Source organism: Myotis myotis, unplaced genomic scaffold, assembly GCF_014108235.1.
Source record: "Myotis myotis isolate mMyoMyo1 unplaced genomic scaffold, mMyoMyo1.p scaffold_m19_p_2, whole genome shotgun sequence".
Taxonomy (NCBI): Eukaryota; Metazoa; Chordata; class Mammalia; order Chiroptera; family Vespertilionidae; genus Myotis; species Myotis myotis.
The window spans coordinates 33,783,026-33,802,030 of record NW_023416324.1 but is presented as its reverse complement, the minus strand read 5'-3'; the positions used below and the strand labels follow the sequence as shown (position 1 = coordinate 33,802,030).

Genomic DNA, 19,005 nt, shown 5'->3' with positions numbered 1-19,005 from the left:
GAAAGAATAAATATACAAAAGAGAATAACTTTTTATTCTAAATATAACAATGTAATATCTGAAATAAAATGTTTTCTGGATGGGCTTAATCGCACGTTAGAAACTGCCAAAGAAAAGACCAGTGCCCGGCCAGTATGGGTCAGTGGTTGAACATTGACCTATGAGCAAGGAGGTTGCAGTTTGATTCCCGGTCAGGGCACATGTCCTGGTTGCAGGCTCGATTCCTAGCATGGGGCATTCAGGAGGCTGCTGATCAGTGATTCTCTCTCATCATTGATGTATCTATCTCTCGTCCTTCCTTCCTCTCTGAAATCAATTTTAAAAATTTTATATATATTTAAAGAAACAGGTATAATGTATCTGCCTAGAATCCTTCCCACGAAGGAGAAGGGAATAAGAAAAGAAGAAGAAAAGACCAGTGAACCTGAAGATGTAGCAATAGAAACAGGGGAAAAATCAAGAATCAATGATGTGTGGGACAAAATTCAAGCAGTCTAACATACATGCAATGGGAATCTTAAAGAAAGAGAAAAGCTAGGGTGTTGGAAGAGGAGATCAAAACTAAAACAATTTTGAGGAAATAATTTCTGAAAATTTTTCATATGTGATGAAAACTATAAAACTTATAGATTCAAAAAGCATAATGAGTCCCATGGAAGGTAAATACAAAGAATTTTTCACTAAGAAGTTCATAATCAAATTGCTAAAAACAAGTGACTAAGAAAACAATTTCAAATCAGTCAATAGAAAAATACACATTACACAGGAAAACAGTTACAGACTTCAGATTTCTTGTCAGAAACAATGTAAGCCAAAAAAACGGTGAAATAACATAAAGAACTGAAAGGTTAAAAAGTGACAACTTAGAATTCTGTATCAGGTAAAAATAATCCTTTGAAACTGAAGCCAAAATAAAAGCTTTTTCATACAAACAAAAACAGAGAAATTTGGAGCCAGCAAACCTGCACCACAAGATGTATTAAGGGAAGTTCTTTAGGCAAAAGGAAAATGATAGCAAAATAAATGGGTCTATACAGAAGAATGTAGAGAGTTAGTAATAGTAAAACAAGGGTAAAACTGGTTAAATATGAAAGACTTTTCCTTCTGTTTTTAATTTTTTTAAAGATTCCTTCCTTCCTTCATTCCTTCCTTCCTTCCTTCCTCTCTCTCTATTTTTAGCGGGAAAGAGAGAGAAACATGGATATGACAGAGAAACCCATCAGCTGCCTCCTGCATGCCCCCTTCCAGGCTCGAGCCCGAAACCTGGGTATATGCCCAGACCAGGAATTGAACCAGCAACCTTTCAGTGCCTGGGACAGTCAACTGCGCCACACCGGCCAAGGCTAAAAGATAACTTTAAATTTAAAAAAAATGTGAAACTTTGAACATATGTAGAAGTAATATACATGACAGTGACAAAAATCACAGAGTGAAATTGTACTGTTCCAGGTTTCCTATGTTATGCATGAAGTGGTATAATATGCATTGAAGATAGTCTAATAGGACTGAAGAGCATCATTTCATCATGATTAAAAGAAAACTTGTCAAGAAAATATAACAATCTTTTTTGTTGTTGTTAATCCTCACTCAAGGATTAATTTTTGGAGAGGTTAATTGAATTTTAGAGAGTTAGAAGGGGGGAGGGCAGGAGGAGGAGAGAAAGAGGGGAAGAGAGAATGAAGGGAAGAGAGAGAAACATTGATGTGAGAGAGACACATCAATTGGTTGCCTCCCCCACTTACCCTTCCTGGACCAGGAAATGAACGTGCAACCCAGGTATGTGCCCTTGACTGAGATTCAAACCAGTGATCCTTCCATGTGCGGACTGATGCTCTAACCACTGAACCATCAGCCAGGGTGACATCACAATCTTAGACGTGTATGCACCTAATAACAGTTTCTAAATATGTGAAGTAAAAACTAGTAGAATCAAAAGAATAGACAAGCTCACAATTAGAGTTTGAGATTTCACATTACTGTCAGCAATTTACAGGAAAATGGCAGATAAGGATAGAGAAGATTTGAGCAAAACTTAACCAATTTGACCAGATACTTTATAGATACTTGAGCAGAATACAAGTTCTATTCAAGTGTGCATGGTATATTCAAGAGAGACCTGAACCATAACTAAAGTCTCAGTAAATTTTATTTATTTTTTTGTTAATCCTTACCAGAGGATATTTTTCCATTGAGTTTTTATTTAGAAAGAGTGGAAGGGAGAGGGAGAGACTGAAAGAGAAACATTGATGTGAGAGAGACACATCTATTGGTTGCCTCCTGCATGTGCCCCAACCAGAGCCAGGGATTGAGCCTGCAGTGGAAGTATATGTCCTGACTGGAATTGAACCCAGGACCCTTCAGTCCAAAGGCTGACGCTCTAGCTACTGAACCAAACCAGCTAGGGCTCAGTAAATTTTAAAGGTTTGAAATGAAGAATGTTACCTCTGACCAATACAGAATTAAATTACATACTTTGTCATTTATGTAATTTGTAATTTTTTTAATATATATTTTTATTTATTTCAGAGAGGAAAGGAGAGAGAGAGAGAGAAAGAGAGAGAGAGGGAGAGAGAGAAAGAGAAACATCAATTATGCAAGAGAATCATTGATCACAACTGCCTCCTGCACACCCCCTACTGGGGATGGAGCCCGCAATCTGGGCATGTGCCTTGACTGGGATCGAACCTGGGACCCTTCAGTCCGCAGACTGACGCTCTATCTACTGAGCCAAACCAGCTAGGGCTATAGTTTGCAATTCACATAAATTGTCTTTATTCTTACACAAAATTTTAGTAGTTTGTTTTGTTGCATATTAACTACAATTTTAGTAGTTTGTTTTGTTGCATATTAACTACAAGCAATAAAAAAAACCAAACGTGACCAGTGAAATTCATAAGGTCACAGACTACAAGATTTAATATATAAAAAAGCATGTTACTATATAGCACCAAAGAACATTTTGGAATTGGAACTTTAAAAAAAATTGTACCGTTCATTATTCCATCCAAAAACCATGAACTATTTAAGGATAAATTTAAATACGTATAATATCTCGACATGGAAAATTACAGATTATTGCTGAAAGAAATAAAGTCCTTAAAAACAGATATATCATGGTCATGGATTGGAAAACTCGATATTTTAAGGTGGTAGTTCTTCCCATACTCACCTGTGGATTCACTGCAATCCCAATTTAAAAAATCTGGACTATTTTTTATAGAAATTGACAAGTTAATTCTAAAATTTATATGGGAATGTGCAGGACCTAGAATTCCCAAAATGATTTTGAAAAAGTTGGAAAATATATACTGCCTGATTTAAAAAAATAATATTTAAGACAATGTGGTATTTGTGTAAAAATAGACAAATAGGTTGGATAAAATAGAGCATTCAGAAATAGATCTGTGTATATGTTGGCAAGTGATTTTGTGCAGTGATACCAATGTAATGAAGTGGAGAAAGGGTGGTCTTTTTTTTTTTTTTTTTTTTTTAACAAATGATGATAGCACAACTGGATATCAATAAAGGCAACTTCAACCTTTACCTTATGCCGTACACAAAAATTATCTCAAAATGTATCATAGGCCTAAATTTAAAAGCTACAACTGTAAAACGGTTAAAAGAAAATATAGGGGGAAATCTTCTAAGACCCTGGGGTAGGAAAAAATTTCTTAGAGAGATCACTAAAAGCCCTCACCATAACAGGGGAAAAAATTGATAACTTGCAATTTTTGCTCTTCAAAAGATAGCATTTAGAAAAAGGGAGGGGAATTGCCACAGACTAGAAGAAAATATTTGCAAAACATATTTGGTAAAGGGCCTATATCCAGGTTATAAGAAGAAGTCTTACAACTAAATAATAACAAGACAATTTTGGGAGTGATAGAAATTTTTGATATTTTGATTGGGAGAGGGGGCTCAGTGGTTAGAATAGTGTATATGTAGGTAAAAAATCCTTGAACAAGTACACTTAAAATAGGTATATTTTAACTAGTGTGATTTAGAATAAATATGTTGATCTGAAGCCATACTGGTAAATGAGAAAGTGAAATGCAGAAACAGTATTCAACTCCAAATTCGCTTCCTGCCTGGTGCCAGTATTTTTTCTCTTATACCATGCTATTTCTTATGTGTTCTATATTTCTCAAAATAGTACCAGTTTTTAAATATCCAGTCTAATTTTTTTCCAGATTGCAGTTATACTGGTTTGAAGCTTTACAATTATTTCAAATAAGGCAGAAAGAGAGAAACAAATTCTGCCTTTGTTTTCCTGTATTAGGTTAGCACTTATGTGTCTTGAATATAAATGAATTTAAAACTTTCACTCTAGCAATTTGGTTTGTATGTATGTTCTTGAATAGTAGCTATATTATTAATGAGGTGGAAATGAGCAGCAATACTCACTGTTTTGGTACCCACAGTTACTTAGCACAGTGCTAGATGAGTATATTGAGACACATTTATATAATGATTTGTAGTTTACAATGTATATTTTATATATATGATCTCATTTGAGCCAGGGAGTAGATTGTAAGTAAATAATTTTTGATAGGAACAGTATGCAGTAAAATACAGTTACTATCTATTGTAAATTTTCCTGAGGGTTACTTCAAACCATCTTTTCCTTCTAGCTGGCTCTTAGAGAAGAGAATTTGTAATGACATATTTATTTACATATACTTCTCTTTATGAGTATGAGCTCCATGAGGGCAAGAAGCAGGTTTTACCCATTTTTGTGTCTCAAGTGCCTACCATAGCCCCTGGCACAAAATAAACACTCACTAAATGTTTCTTGTGTTTATATTAAACTAGAGGCCCGAGACACGAAATTTGTGCACTGAAGTGGGGGAGGGGGAACGAGAGAGGGGGGACCCTCAGCCCAGCCTGTGCCCTCTCATAGTCCGGGAGCCCTGCAATCCATCGCTCTAAAAAAATAGGCCCTGCCCACCTGGCCGGAGCTTCGCTATGGATCGCCCCCGCAGAGGGATGCCCAGGCTACCTGCCCCAGCACCGCTGGCTGGGTAGCCTGGGCCTCCCTCTTTGGGGCAATCGATCGTGGGGCTTCATGATGAATCCCCCCAAAGGGGGAGGCCCTGCCCACCCGGGCAGGGCTCTACAATGGATCGCCCACCCACCGCAGCCTGCTGGTCGGTGGCTTGGGCCTCCCAATTTGGGGTGATCGTGGAGCCCCCCGATTGATCAATTGATCACCCCGCTGTCTGGTGGCTTTGGCCTCCCTCTGCAGGGCGATCATGGGGCGATGGCTGGGCCCCCAACCAATCACATCGCACCCACCTTGGCTGACCTGGCGCCAGTGGGTGTCATAGCGTGGTCATCCAGAAGGTCATCTGGACAGTCATTCTGCTGTTTGGTCGTTCAGTCAATTTGTATATTAGGTCTTTATTAATTATAGATCTAGATGTAACACTGAAAAGGTCAAGTGATTGGCTTTAAATTGCAGTAAGTAACTGCTAGCCCAATACTCCAAAACGTATTACTGCTTTCTTCAAAGGCATCCCTACTCTTTTTCAAAACACCAAGCTCTTTTCTGCTGTTATTAAAAAAGGTCTTATTGGAACCCTTGTACCTGACCCTATTTTATAACTGAGAAATGAAATGTTTATAATACATATGTGTACTAGTTAATCTCTGGCATTTGTGTCTGCAAGTTAACATGCTGTCTATTGCATTTGAACAGCTGTAACATGTGTGATAAGATTTCTTAATAAGTCACTTTCAAGCAATGGAAATATGAATATGAAGCATGTTAAGTTGTACTTTTAGACCTTTGGGTTTTAGATATAATCAGTTGTTTATAATTCTCTGAGAAAGGTAGTGAAAATAGTATTATAGCCTGTTTTGGAGCTAACAAAGATTCCAGCCATCGTTTGATCTTTGCAACTGTGTCTAATTTGCTAAATTCTTTCATATTTTCTAATCCAAAGAGAAGGCTCGAAGTGAATATTTATGCAATATAAGTGGCCTTTTGAGCTCAAGGTGACTTTATCATAGTCAAATCATTTCTCCACATCATGACATTAATATTCTACATGTAGGATATATAAGGTTGTTTTGAAAAACATAAGAGATTGTTGGTACTGATTGCTCTCACAGCCAGTGAAAGTCTTTTTGTTCTTTTATTGTATATTTGTTGGCAGTTGTGATCAACACAGAATAAACTGCTTTACAGTTTATTACTTTCAAAGTACAAATTTGAATGCTGTGGATTCAGATGTATAAAAGAGATAAAATTACAGACAGCTTTGAGTGGCAGTTACACATCAAACCTCACGGGGGTTTGACAGGCAACGAATATCGTTATTAGACGCTTTTTCCATAATTGCTGACATTTATCCAGTGTTTCACAGTATTTGCTAATGTATTAATGCAGTCAATCTCTGAGAGGCTGCACATGCCTTTTTAGCCCTGGCTTTTATGGGATTCTGAAATTCATAGACCCACAGATACTTATTCCCTGCTGGTTGCCGTAGTGACAGAGCTCAGAGATAAGCCAAGACAGAGCCCTTTTGTGATTGCTTTTCAGGTGACATTCAGCGGCAGCTTGAGTAGAGTGTCCTTTTATAGTTCCTGTAATTCAGAAAATGATAACAGCTTTTTGCTGCTTAGAAGAGAAGTCTGTGGACTGCTCCCGGTGGGATTTCGGTTTGCTGTGCTACTTCATACCAAAACCAGCCTGATAAAGTTCTTATTATTGTGGAGATTTCAAAGTGCAAGAGGACTGAATGAATTATGACAGGTTAGGAAATACAGGACTGATACTACAAATAAAACTTTAAAGAACCAATAGATGTTCTCCAACTATATGTAACAAATTAACTGGGACATTTTAAGCTATTAGTGATGATATACTTAGGTAGTTGCTTAATGAGTAAATGCACCTGACTTGTAAATTGCTTGTAAACCATGCTAGCTGTTCTATCTCAAAGTTTAGAAGTTATCTTTCATTTCTGTGTATCATTTTCTCATTTGAAAATATTGCTTCAACATTTTATTGTTTTGATGCAGATAGCTTTATTTGCATACTTTCTTACTCAGGGTTATTATATTTTTTTCAATATTCTCAGTAGTGGAATAATAAAAGAATGTTTTATCAGTAGCAGCTTATTCAAATTCAGAAGAAAACACTTGTGATGATAGAGAATGGTTGGAGGTGGGGCAAAGGTAGTTCAAGAGATAACTGGACAAAATAGAATCTTACCTGGAAAAAACATTGATGTTCTAAGAAGCCATGTTTTCCCCCTAGCCTGTTAAAGCTTGGAGAGTTAATAGTTTTAATTCTGGAAGAAGAGCTCCAGGGACAATGGGTAAGTTTGGGAAACACTGAAAGTCAGAAACCACTATCTGTGTAATTGATGATTATTGAAAAGAGGCAAGAAGAAGGGGGAACACTAACCCAAATTAAACATGCAAATCTGAAGGGAGGTATAAAGCACTTAAATATCTTACCCCTAAAATTTAAATGTAATTCACAGTTAAACAAGAAGCAGGTAGAATGAGCTGAATAGAGAAGTAACTTGAGAACCTGAAGAGATGGAAAATTTCAAAATTGCTGCTGAACCGTGCTAGATGAACAGGCATATAGTTAGCACATGAATGAAGGCTCAGAAGAAAAATCTGGCCTAAAAAATAGAATTGGTTATCTTGGATTAGGTATGCAATTGAAAAGCTGGCGATCTGATTTGTGTTACTTATTTCTAACCTTTCATTCTCATTTAGAGCAGTTGTAAACTCAACTCTCATAAAATTCAAATATTTGTAATTCAGACAAAAAAGGGTAACCTTCAAACTAGTAACAAACAAGTATGACATTTTCAAATGATATTTAATAGACCTTTATTAATACTGTGTTACCCCATGGTGTTCATTGCCTTTTTTACTCTTGCGATTAACTTAATAATTAATCATCAGCTTTGATATACTAAATAAGAGAAAAAACAAGAGAGAAAAGAAATTTGTAAGAATTGTATTATTATATGATGTGCTTTTCTGTGCTGCGGCTATCCACTTAGGAGTCTTTCTCGAAATTTAGTCATCCACTGAGAAGGTCTTAAGACCATATCGCCCTGGCCTGTGTGCTAAGTGGTTAGAGTGTCGGCCCATGTACCAAAGGGTCATGGTTTCGATCTCTGGTCAAGGGCACATGCATGGGTAGCAGGTTAGATTTCCATGCCTGAGGCAATGGTAGGCAACCAATCAATGTTTCTCTTTCTCCACTCCTTCCTTCCTTCCCTTCCCTCCCTCTTAAATCAATAAATATATCCTCCAGTGAGGATTTCAAAAATGCCATAGTTAAAATGAATGAATATAAACTAGCAGTCTGCAAGTGCTCTTTACTTGGTATGAGCTGGTTCAAACTTGGTGCATCTATTGAGCTAGTTGACACTTGAGGCTCTGAGGAGATAAAATTTGATATAGATAAGGTTCAATATAGTTGGGAGATGGTGAGAGCAGCAGGGTCATGGTGTAGGACAGTGATGGCGAACCTTTTGAGCTCGGCGTGTCAGCATTTTGAAAAACCCTAACTTAATTCCGGTGTCGTGTCACATATAGAAATTTTTTGATATTTGCAACCATAGTAAAACAAAGACATATTTTTGATATTTATTTTATATATTTAAATGCCATTTAACAAAGAAAAATCAACCAAAAAAAATGAGTTCGCGTGTCACCTCTGACACGCGTGTCATAGGTTCGCCATCACTGGTGTAGGAGATGATATTAATGAGCCTAGGGAGTGGAGACTAGGGTACAATATGGAGTTCCCAAGTAAGTCTAGGATGATGAGGGAAAGAACCAGGTTCTAGAGGAGGATTGGAAGAATAATGATAGAGTCTAGAAGAAACTCTAGGATACCTCCCCGTTGTGCCCAGTTATGACCACCATTGTACTGGATAGACATAGCTATATTGTCAAAGATTCCTCAGGGAAGCCAGATTTTCTTTTCCTCACAGTATCCCCAAGGACATCCCACTCTAATAGGGCATTGATCACTGCCATTTGCCCCTTAGCTGCCTATATATGTTTAAAATGGCAGCCTACTGGTTCTTTTTTTTTGTTTTTCCTGAGAAGGGAGGAGACTCCCGTTTAATTTTTTTTTTTTTTTCCTACTGGTTCTTAAGCCCCAAGAAACCAACCTTGGTCAATGCCTCCTGAGTCGGCAAAGCAAGGGGATGCTTTCATTGTCCTCATTTCCCAGAAGACTTCACCCAAGACTGGCTATAGCATAGTATTTTTCCTCCCAGACCATAATAGTAGTTTTAGAAAATTGGAGAAGGCCAAGGTTAGGTAATGTTAAGTTGGTCCTGTCAAATCAGCTTGAATGTCATTTTAGTGGGGGAAGAGTTTATATGACATCATTTAGGAGGCTCTTGGATTAAGTGGTGGTGATATATGTGAGTCTCTTGAATGACAAATATTGAAAAAGAATGTGGTACATTGAAGCCTATAGGCCAAGCTCAGAGTCTCCCCTCTAACTTGTCACCTCTTTGACCTTGTGTAAGTCACATAAGTCCTCTGGACTTTGGTTTCCTTAAGCAGACAAATGAGTTATATTAGAAAATAGGCATCTGACCGTGTAATAAAAGATCTTAAAGTAGCTACAGACAGATTTACTAATTTTTTAAGCCTGTTTCCTTATCTGTTGTATGGGAATGTTAGCAGCTTTAGGATTAAATAGGTTAATGACTATGGATTGCCTATCATATGGGTGAGCAGATAGATTCTGGAATCATAACAACATGAATTAGTATTAAATTTCAACTCCACTGGGAGCAAATAGTTTCTTAAGACTTTCCTGAAACAGGGGTAATAATACCTACCTTATAGGGCCCTTGTATTAATAAGAAGTGGAGATGAATTTAAAGTGTCTGGTGCATTGTAGGTTCTCAATAAATATGGGAGTCCTCTGCCTTTTATTCTACTATCTTCCCTACCCTCCCATCTTCAAAGTTTCCTCTAACTCTAAAATTCTCTAATTCTATACAATCTATAATAATAAAAGCTTAATATGCAAATCGACCGAATGCCCAAACTGTGGAATGACTGTCCAGACGACCTTCCGGACGAAGCCGGGGCCACGAGGGCCAAGGCAGCCGCGGCTGCGAAGGCCTACTCTTGCATGAATTCTGTGCATTGGGCCTCTAATTCTAATATATAAGTCTTTAGCAAAAGAAATAGATAAACTAAAAATAAGTAATTCCATTTCCTATATGCAATTCCAAGGACAACCTTACTAATATTCTTTAAAAAAACTTTTCTTAATTTTCAAATTATTTCTTGCACTCATTATACTGACAGAGCTCCAGAGATTTTTATGTTTGTTTTTGATGGAATGTTTTTAACATTATTACTATACGTTGATCAAAATAATGATCAAAAATTTAAAATGATTTATTCTATGAAAATTTTTCACTTTTTAGTTTTGTTATATTCACATTAAAGATTCTATATTTTTAACTATGGTACTTTTTAATAAATTTTTTCAGATCAAATTACAGGTTGATTCATTTTTTGAAAAATAGAATTTATAATTAGCACATAACAATGATTACTGCCTGTTTTGAAGAGTTAACACTTTAGCACAGCTTTCATTTTACACTAAATTTTTTGGCATTGGTAAGTGCTACAGGTATGAATCTGCCCACAGAAGACATGCTTGATTCAGAAATGCAGCATTATTTTATCATGTGTCAAAATTTTTAAAATATTATTGGATTTGAGAATTTTCCTATTTTTAATACAAAAAAAAATTATTCTTATGGGTGTGTACATGTACCTATAAGAACCAGTGACTAGTAAGTAAAAACATACACATGTATTATAGAGGGATTACTTACTAATTCTTATATTTACCTGAGTGTGAATCCTAAGAAAATATAATAGTAAAATAATGCTGGTGTATAATTATTCTTATGTGAGTCATTATTTAAAATGTATTAGAGTATTTTTATTTATTGTATACATTACTGGCTAGTTTCTGTACCACTGTATAAATGTTGTGTGTGTTTTTAATATGTTTTTATTGATTTCAGAGAGGAAGAGAGCAGGAGAAAGAGATAGAAAATAGAAACATCAGTGATTAGAGAGAGTCACTGATTGGCTGCCTCCTGCAGGGCCCCCCACCCCCCCTTTCTGGAGATTGAGCCCACAACCCGGGCATGTGCCTTTGGCCAGAATCAAACCCAGGACCCTTCAGTCTGCAGGCCAACATTCCATCTACTAAGTCAAACCAGCTATGGCTCTATAAATGTTTTTGTTTAACTAGAGACCCAGTGCATGAAATTCAGGGAGCAGGCCTAAGTCATCAGTCGGACATCCTTAGCGCTGCCGCAGAGGCGGGAGAGGCTCCCACCACCGCCGTTGTGCTCTCTAGCTGTGAGCCCAACTTCTGGCTGAGTGGCGCTCCCCCTGTGAAAGCGCACTGACCACCAGGGGGCAGCTCCCGCATTGAGTGGGATCAGGCCGAAACTGACTCTTCGACCTCCCCCGAGGTGTCCGGGATTGCAAGAGGGTGCAGGCCAGGTTAAGGGCCCCACAGGTGCACGATTGGGGCCAGGGAGGGACGCGGGGGTTGGCCAGCCAGAAGGGACCATGGGAGGGCTCCAGGGCATGTCCGGCCCGTCTCAGTCGCAATCAGCCAGACCCCACAGCAGCAAGCCAACCTACTGGTTGGGGCGTCTGACCCCTGGTGGTCAGTGCATGTCATAGCGACTGGTTAACAGATGATTGTCTGCCCCCTGATGGTCAGTGCACATCATAGTGAGTGGTTGAGCGGCCTTAGCATATCATTAGCATATTATGCTTTGATTGGTTGAACAGACAATTGGACGACCTGACACTTAGCCAATTAGGCTTTTATTATATAGGATGTTATGTGCTAATTATAAATCTTATTTTTCAATAATTCATTAAAAATGAAAATATATAAGTTTAAATTATGTTGAATTTGGGTGGTCTGTATTTTGCTTATTTTGACTGTTGGTCTCAAGTCATCAGTGACTACCAAATTAAACAACCTTATCCTTTTGAGCCTTATACTTTTCACTCAGACAGAAGGTCAGTTAGACAGTACTTTAGTGATCATTGTTAGTACTTCTTATTTGACTTTGGAGTGATATCCAGGTTTTTTTCCTAGGTAGATTTTTATTTAGAAAATTACAAGTACTATCTTAAAAGATATCTTGGCAAGGAAAGTACCGATTTAATTTCAAGCAATAGACATTTATTATGTGGCTGGACTATCAAAGCAACCTACTAAGTTCTAAGGGGGCTAAAATATTTGAGAATATAAGATCCAGGCTGTGTCCTCAGGGACCTTAGGGTCCAATACGTAAATACAGGCACAGGCAAAGTTAAAAGAACCACATACCAAGAATTCTAGAGATTCACAGTAAGGGTATGGGAGTTGAGCAGAAGAAGCAAAAGCACTTGGCTGGGATGGGCCAGGCATGGATTAACCAGCAAGATGAGGTTCTTTTTTCTCGTTTCTAGATTACACCCATTTAAGCTGCTGTGCCTAACTTGGTATCGTTGATTCAGTCTCTGTTTTCCCCAGGAGCAAAAGCCATGACAAGATGCCTAGAAGCACTGTGCCCATGTGCTGAGTCCAAAGCTGTTAGCATAACTGCCTCAGTTTTGCATAACTGCCTCAGTTTTGCCAAGAAATTAGATGCTGCTGGAAAAATATCCAGAGCGCTTATGTTTGTTGTCCAAAGAGTTCCACAGTGTTGTGGGGTAAATGGCATCCCACTATTGACTAGACATGTGCCAAATGGCTGGTTGGTACTCTCTATGCATACAGAGCAGGCTTGAGATGGATCCTTGTGTACCTGAAGGTTCTGTGGTTATGGTGAGCTGAAGTCACCACTGATTAATACAGTAGTTCTAAAATAATTATTTTTTTTTCACTAACAGAATCTCTTTATCAAACTTAAATTGAGGAACCAGCTTGAGGTAAACACACCTTTCTAACCTAAGATTTTGTCTTGATTCTCTGTGACTATGCTTTGATTGTAGAATAAGGTAAAGAGTTTGTTTTGATAAGGTCCTGGATTCTTATAATCAGTATTTCATGTGTTGACTTTATATGTTTTTGTTAATAATGACTTTCTAAATGTTAGAAAAATAACTTGAGGAGTGTTTTTTTATTTTTGCATAAAATGCCCCTTCTGTATTTTGCCTTGAAACAATTCTGCCTTTCTATTACACTGTTCATGTATATGATGGTTTTAAAATTTGTGGAACTTTTAAGGTACTGAAATTGTTGTCGTGCCAAAATTACCACGGATTTGCCAATGAATATGATTTCCTGCAAATAAGCAATTCATTTTTTCTGTTGAATTTCTGCTCAGCATAATTATTTTGTCCTTTGCTTTTCATAAGTGTTTAACGCTAGGTGCTGTTTCAGAGTTAGTCTCTGCAGTCTCTGGCTTGCATCCTCAAGTCAGGTTGCTGTGTGTGTCTGTGCGCACGTGTGGTGTGAATCAACATTGAATTCCTCTTAACCCTGACCAGGTAATGGACATTGGCATTTGTGAATCAGATTGTGCATGCTGTGGCAAATACAGATCCATTCACCGTTGTTTTGTTAGTGTACATTAGCACTGATTTATGAAGTGGGCATATTTATTTCCCAGGCTTTCAGGATTGGCATCTAAATAACAGCAGCAAATAGCGAAGTTTCCAGAGTTTAGCCATCATCATTTGGTGTTTCCCTGAGTCCAAATGGAACTAGAAATGGTGGAAAAGACCATTTAATTTATTTTTTATGTTCCCTATCTGGAGAGATTAATTAACTCAAGATTCACAATTAGCCTCACAGCAGTCCATATTAACCACCCCCAACCATCTCAGGTCTTTCAGAGGTGGCATAATTCTGAGATTATTTTGCATTTGAAGCAGAGAGGCTTACAATATGTAGCCTGAAACACATTTAAGAATATAAGGTTTTTCCTTTTTCTCTTTTTGTGTCAATGTATGCTTTCTCTAATGATAATTTTCTGGTTTGCAAGTGGACTAAAAACAAATATTAGTAGAGAATGCTTCCTTCCTACCTAGTTATAAAGCTGCCTTTATAACTGCTTTGCTCAGCTGGAAATTTTGTTACTGAATTAGCTACCTAACACAAAAGAATTAAAATGAGTCAAATATTCAAGCTTTAGAGACAATCATGAAGAAAACTTAGGCCCACTCATCACCATTGACTCCTAGTAAAATCCAATTACCGGCTCTTCCTTATTTGTCTTTTTGTTTTGTTTTGTTTAAAGGAAATGTTCAGTTGCAGAGCATTCCTGCTTAATTCAGATATGACAAAGCTCAATCCTGGGAACCTACTCTGTGGTTCTCTGAATATCTTTTATGCAACCTGCTTTTACAGGTTTAAATTACATTCTGTGACACTGTTTTTGTGGTTGAATTAGAAACTTTTTTTTTTTTTTTTAGTTAAACCTGTGATAAGTAATTGTCACAGTTAGCGCCCTGGTGCAATGCTAATTTGAAGTGACATGTCCATACTGGCCCTTCGTAACATGAAGAAGCCTAACAGGTGTGAGGGGTGTGGCTTCCCATGGGCTCTGTTGAACTTCTAACCAGAGAAAAATAGCAGAAAAAGTGAAATGAACCTTGAATAAAGCTGTCAGCAGTAATTATCTCAGCAACACTTTGTGGAGAGATAAAATAAGCACTGGTGCTTTTATAACCTGAACACACTGCACCCAGGATAGATTTTTCACCCATTTAACATAAACTGCTGAGTACCTTTCAAGAGATATTTTCATTGAGCCTAATTAAACAATAACAGTTATCATTAAATATGAATTGTTGGAAGACATGCATTTGTTTTTATTTTAACACATGGTTTCTTTTGTGTGTTTGTTTAAGTAGTTTTGGTAGCAGAATTATCTCCCCACCTCCATGTTTCTGGTTTTGATAAGCATTATGGTGTGAAATCTCAATATAGAAAATTACATTATCTTTTGGGAAAGGATACTTTCACAGTTAGAAAAATGCTTCAAAGTTTGGCTTTCAGTTACTTTGAGACGTGTTCAGTGTATTGGCCTGGCCTATATGAAACAGGATAATATATGTTAATGAGATGAATGAACTTAAAGTCATCATACCACCACTGCTGCCTGTACTTCCTTGGAGCGGTATACATGCACTATACTTCTTGAGTGGAGTAGGAAGAACCCAGGGAAGATTTAAGATTTGATAAATCTTTTTCAGTCTGTTCTCCAAACACCATTATTGTTGTTTTCTTTGAAAGCATTATTTTTAAAGTATACTTTAGTACACTTACAGAATAATTCAAATGACATAATGACTATGTTTGCCTGACTTGAATGGAAATATAAAAAAGTTAAAGTGTGATTTTTTTCCCCCCTAACATATATCCAAGCTATAGAAGCTCTCTGGGCAAAAAGACAGATGAGATTTTGCAACATAAATAACTCTATTTCTTTCACCACCTTTAAATAGAGTATGGTTTCAGATAATCTAATGACATCTAGAGACCAAATTTTTTTTTAATAGTTTAACTTTACAGTGTTTCTGCACCCAACAAATAAGAGGCTTAGCAAGCTCACATTTAAAGTGGAGGTGATGTCATTTTAAAAAAACACAAAAACAACAACTAGGAGTCTACATATGTTTCTCCTGACTCTGCTATATTTATTAGCTCTGTGATCTGGGGTGAAAATAAGAATCTCATTTTTCTTTTCTGTGGAATGGGACTGTGCAAACTATACCAGGTGCATTCTTACTAAGGGGTAACAAGGATTAGATGTAACATAATAAAATAGAGCTAACATGGTCTATACTATATTCATAAACCTATAGCTTAGAAAGCTGTTAACTTCATCCAAGCAGAAACTACTTACCATTGGCTGTATCCCTGGCACTCAGCTGAGTTCTTGGCACATAATGGATGCTCAGTGACTCTTTAGTTAAATGAATGAACAATAGTACTTTGCACTCTACTTAAAATAAATTTAGTACTACCTGTCTGTTCCCCAGATTTATGTAGCTGAATTTTTACCATCAATCATATATAATTATAATTGATGATAGAAATTTAGCTATATATAAAATTTATATGTGTGTGTGTGTGTGTGTGTGTGTGTATATATATGGGTCCGTCATATCCGCAATGACCAGGAGGCTCGACCAACCAGAAGTCAGTCCTGCAGTCAGTGCTGGGTTGCTGTGGTGACCCAGTGCTGACTCCTATGGCTGCAGGCATGGTGACCCAGCACTGACTGCTGAGGGGACTGCAAATCAGGGCCAGAGAGAGGCCTGAAGAGAGAAGCAGGGTCTGATCCGTAGCCTCTGTGGCAGCTGTTGATCAGCACTTGCCTCTCTCTTTAGCTCTGGGCCTGGTCAGTGAACACCTCCATTTCTCTCCAGCCTCCACCGGAGCTGCTGATCAGCCCCGCCTTTCTGATCAGGCCCCGTTGATAGGCCCAGAGATGCTGACTGGCATAGAAACCGACCAATCAGAACCATATCTGGGTCAAGTGTGAGGAGCCAGTGGCTGCCTAGGAAGTGGAGCTTTTGACGCTGACTGGCATAGAAACCGACCAATCAGAACCAAATTGGCCGGCAGAGGAGGGCAGTTGAGGGCGAGATCAGGCCTGCGGGGGAGGGGGGGCTGTTGTGGGGGACCGGGCCTGCAGGGGAGGGCAGTTAGGAGTGATCAGGCCAGCAGGGGAGCAGTTAGGTGTTAATCAAGCCGGCAGGGGAGTGGTTAGGGGTGATCAGGCTGGCAGGCAGATGCGCGGTTAGGAGCCAGCAGTCCTGGATTGTGAGAGGGATGTCCCAGATTGGAGAGGGTGCAGGCTGGGCAAGGGACACCCCCAACCAGTGCACAAATTTCATGCACCGGGCCTCTAGTGTGTGTGTGTGTGTGTGTGTGTGTGTGTGTGTGTGTATGTGTGTGTGTATATATATACACCCACCCCTTAATTCTCACAACAATCTTATGACTTAGAAACTTTACAGAGGAGGGGATTGAGGCACTGAGAAGACAGGGAACAAAGTTATTAGGCTATTAGAATTTTAACCCAGGTCCTTTTTGTTAAAGTACGGTGTTTTTGTATTAGCCCACCAATGTTTTTATACATATGGAATCATATCACAGGCAGCATTGATGGGATAAAGTCAGAAAATGGCACCTTGCAGCCTTAAGACAGAGAAGAATAATAGTTAGTTTGCTTTAATAGTGGTGACAGAAGAGAAGTAAGCTTCCAGGCTGAATAAATGTGTTTAAACTGAAAGTTCTCAGTAGTAGGCTTAACTATTCTCCCCACTCATTACAGCAGATAGGAACACTCTTTCCCTCTTCCCCCAGTAACCTGTGTTCCTATCTCTCTTTCTTGCTTAAGATAGGAGTTAAATGTAACTTGTAGCAAGCTCCACGTTTGGACATCACTTGTAACATATCCTTTTAAAAGTTTCAGTTATAAGCAGGTAGTGAAGGTCAGAGATGGGCTCTTAGGAACACTCAGAGCCAAAATATATCTAAACATACTCTCTGGTTGGCACTTAGAGGAATGTCATACAAGCTCTTGAGAAGAGATAAGAAATCCCTAAGTAAGCTTACTTAATACATGTTTATTGAATGATTAGTTATAGGCTCTGAGTAACTATATGGTTAATATTACTTATTCAGCAGCTAGCTCTAAATTATAAAGTAATTACAGAGAAGAAAGGCAAGGTCAAGAGAATTCTACATGTTTCAACTTACTTTCCCCCCCTCACCAGCCTTGTGAGTTAGAAGCAATACATTTAATGTTCTTTTTCCTCTTTTGCCCTCCACCAGAGGGTGCTCATAAGCAATTAAATGACAGAAGTAGAGAAAGGCACTGAGAAACAAGTGCCATTTTAATTCAAAGCATAGATTATTGGCCTCTGTGTAAAATAGTGTACTTTAAAACAGAACTCTTGATTCAACTGATAATAACTTATTTCATTTAAAGTTGCCTTACAAATAACAACTTGTCTGCTTGTCTGAGCTAGTATGTTTATGTAGATGAACCTAACCATTCTTGCTAAATGATTGTGAGAGAGACTATGCCACTGAGCAGTGTTAAGGACTCTAATAGAACTATATTTCTTATATAATTTAATGCTCTTCTGATGTACCTGATATTGTGAAGTACTTCAGAAGCTCTTCTAGTGTACACACTAGAATAATAAAATCCAAGATTGTTGTTATTTTCTATATAGGGTGTCCCAAAATGTGTACATATACATTTAGATAACTCAATTGATGTTTCTTTTCAGATTTAACCTATTGGAATCAATAATTATTCAAAGTGTATTCATTATTTTGGGACATCCTATATATTCAGTTTATAAAAGTACATCTGCTTAGAAATTTTGCTAATTATGTTACAATAGGCAACTTTTTATCTCCCTATGGTGTAATCTGACTTAGAGGCTGGGATGCAATGGAAGATTGAAAAAGAAAGCTTTGTGTTGAGCAACCTCTTTTTGATAGAAAAACTCAAGGTAATGTTGGATCACTGCAAGAAAATGGGCAATTATAATGTGGAAAAGTATCATCCGGTGATTCTCCTTGTTTTCAAGAATCCCAGCAGATTAAAAGAAACAGCAACAGAAACAAGTCAGGAGAATTTTAAAAAATTATTTTAGAAATTTGAGATTATTAAACCAAGAGAGTAATTTAGTATTTTGCAACAATTTATAGCATCTTTAAAGGACATAGTTAAGGTTATTTAGTAGAAAGACCTAGATTCGGAGTTAAGAGAACATGTTTGTGCTATCATTAAGCAGATGTGTGACTTTGGGCAAACAGCTTTACCTCTCTACATCTTAGGTTCTAGGTCTTCTTGTGAGGAGAAACTGCCTTTTATTTGGAATCTGTTGGGGGTAGTAGGGCTACTGACAGAAGTTTATCAGTAAGCTGCTGATAAACTTCTCTCTGGGGGTTCTCATTTACCAGCCCGGATTGGAGTAGGACATGTT

General features: G+C 37.9%; 1 protein-coding gene across 8 annotated transcripts in view; it reads left to right on the top strand.

The window, feature by feature from the left end:
- The window catches only part of FAF1 (Fas associated factor 1), a 372,784-nt gene that overhangs the window by 209,071 nt on the left and 144,708 nt on the right, over positions 1-19,005 (top strand). For 7 of the 8 annotated variants that reach the window (XM_036349475.1, XM_036349474.1, XM_036349478.1 and 4 more), the window contains one exon: positions 12,934-12,972. The exons of the other annotated variant lie outside the window; for it this stretch is intronic. In XM_036349475.1, the coding sequence (XP_036205368.1) occupies positions 12,934-12,972 (39 nt within the window). The remainder of the gene's footprint in view (positions 1-12,933; positions 12,973-19,005) is intronic. 8 annotated transcript variants of the gene reach the window in all.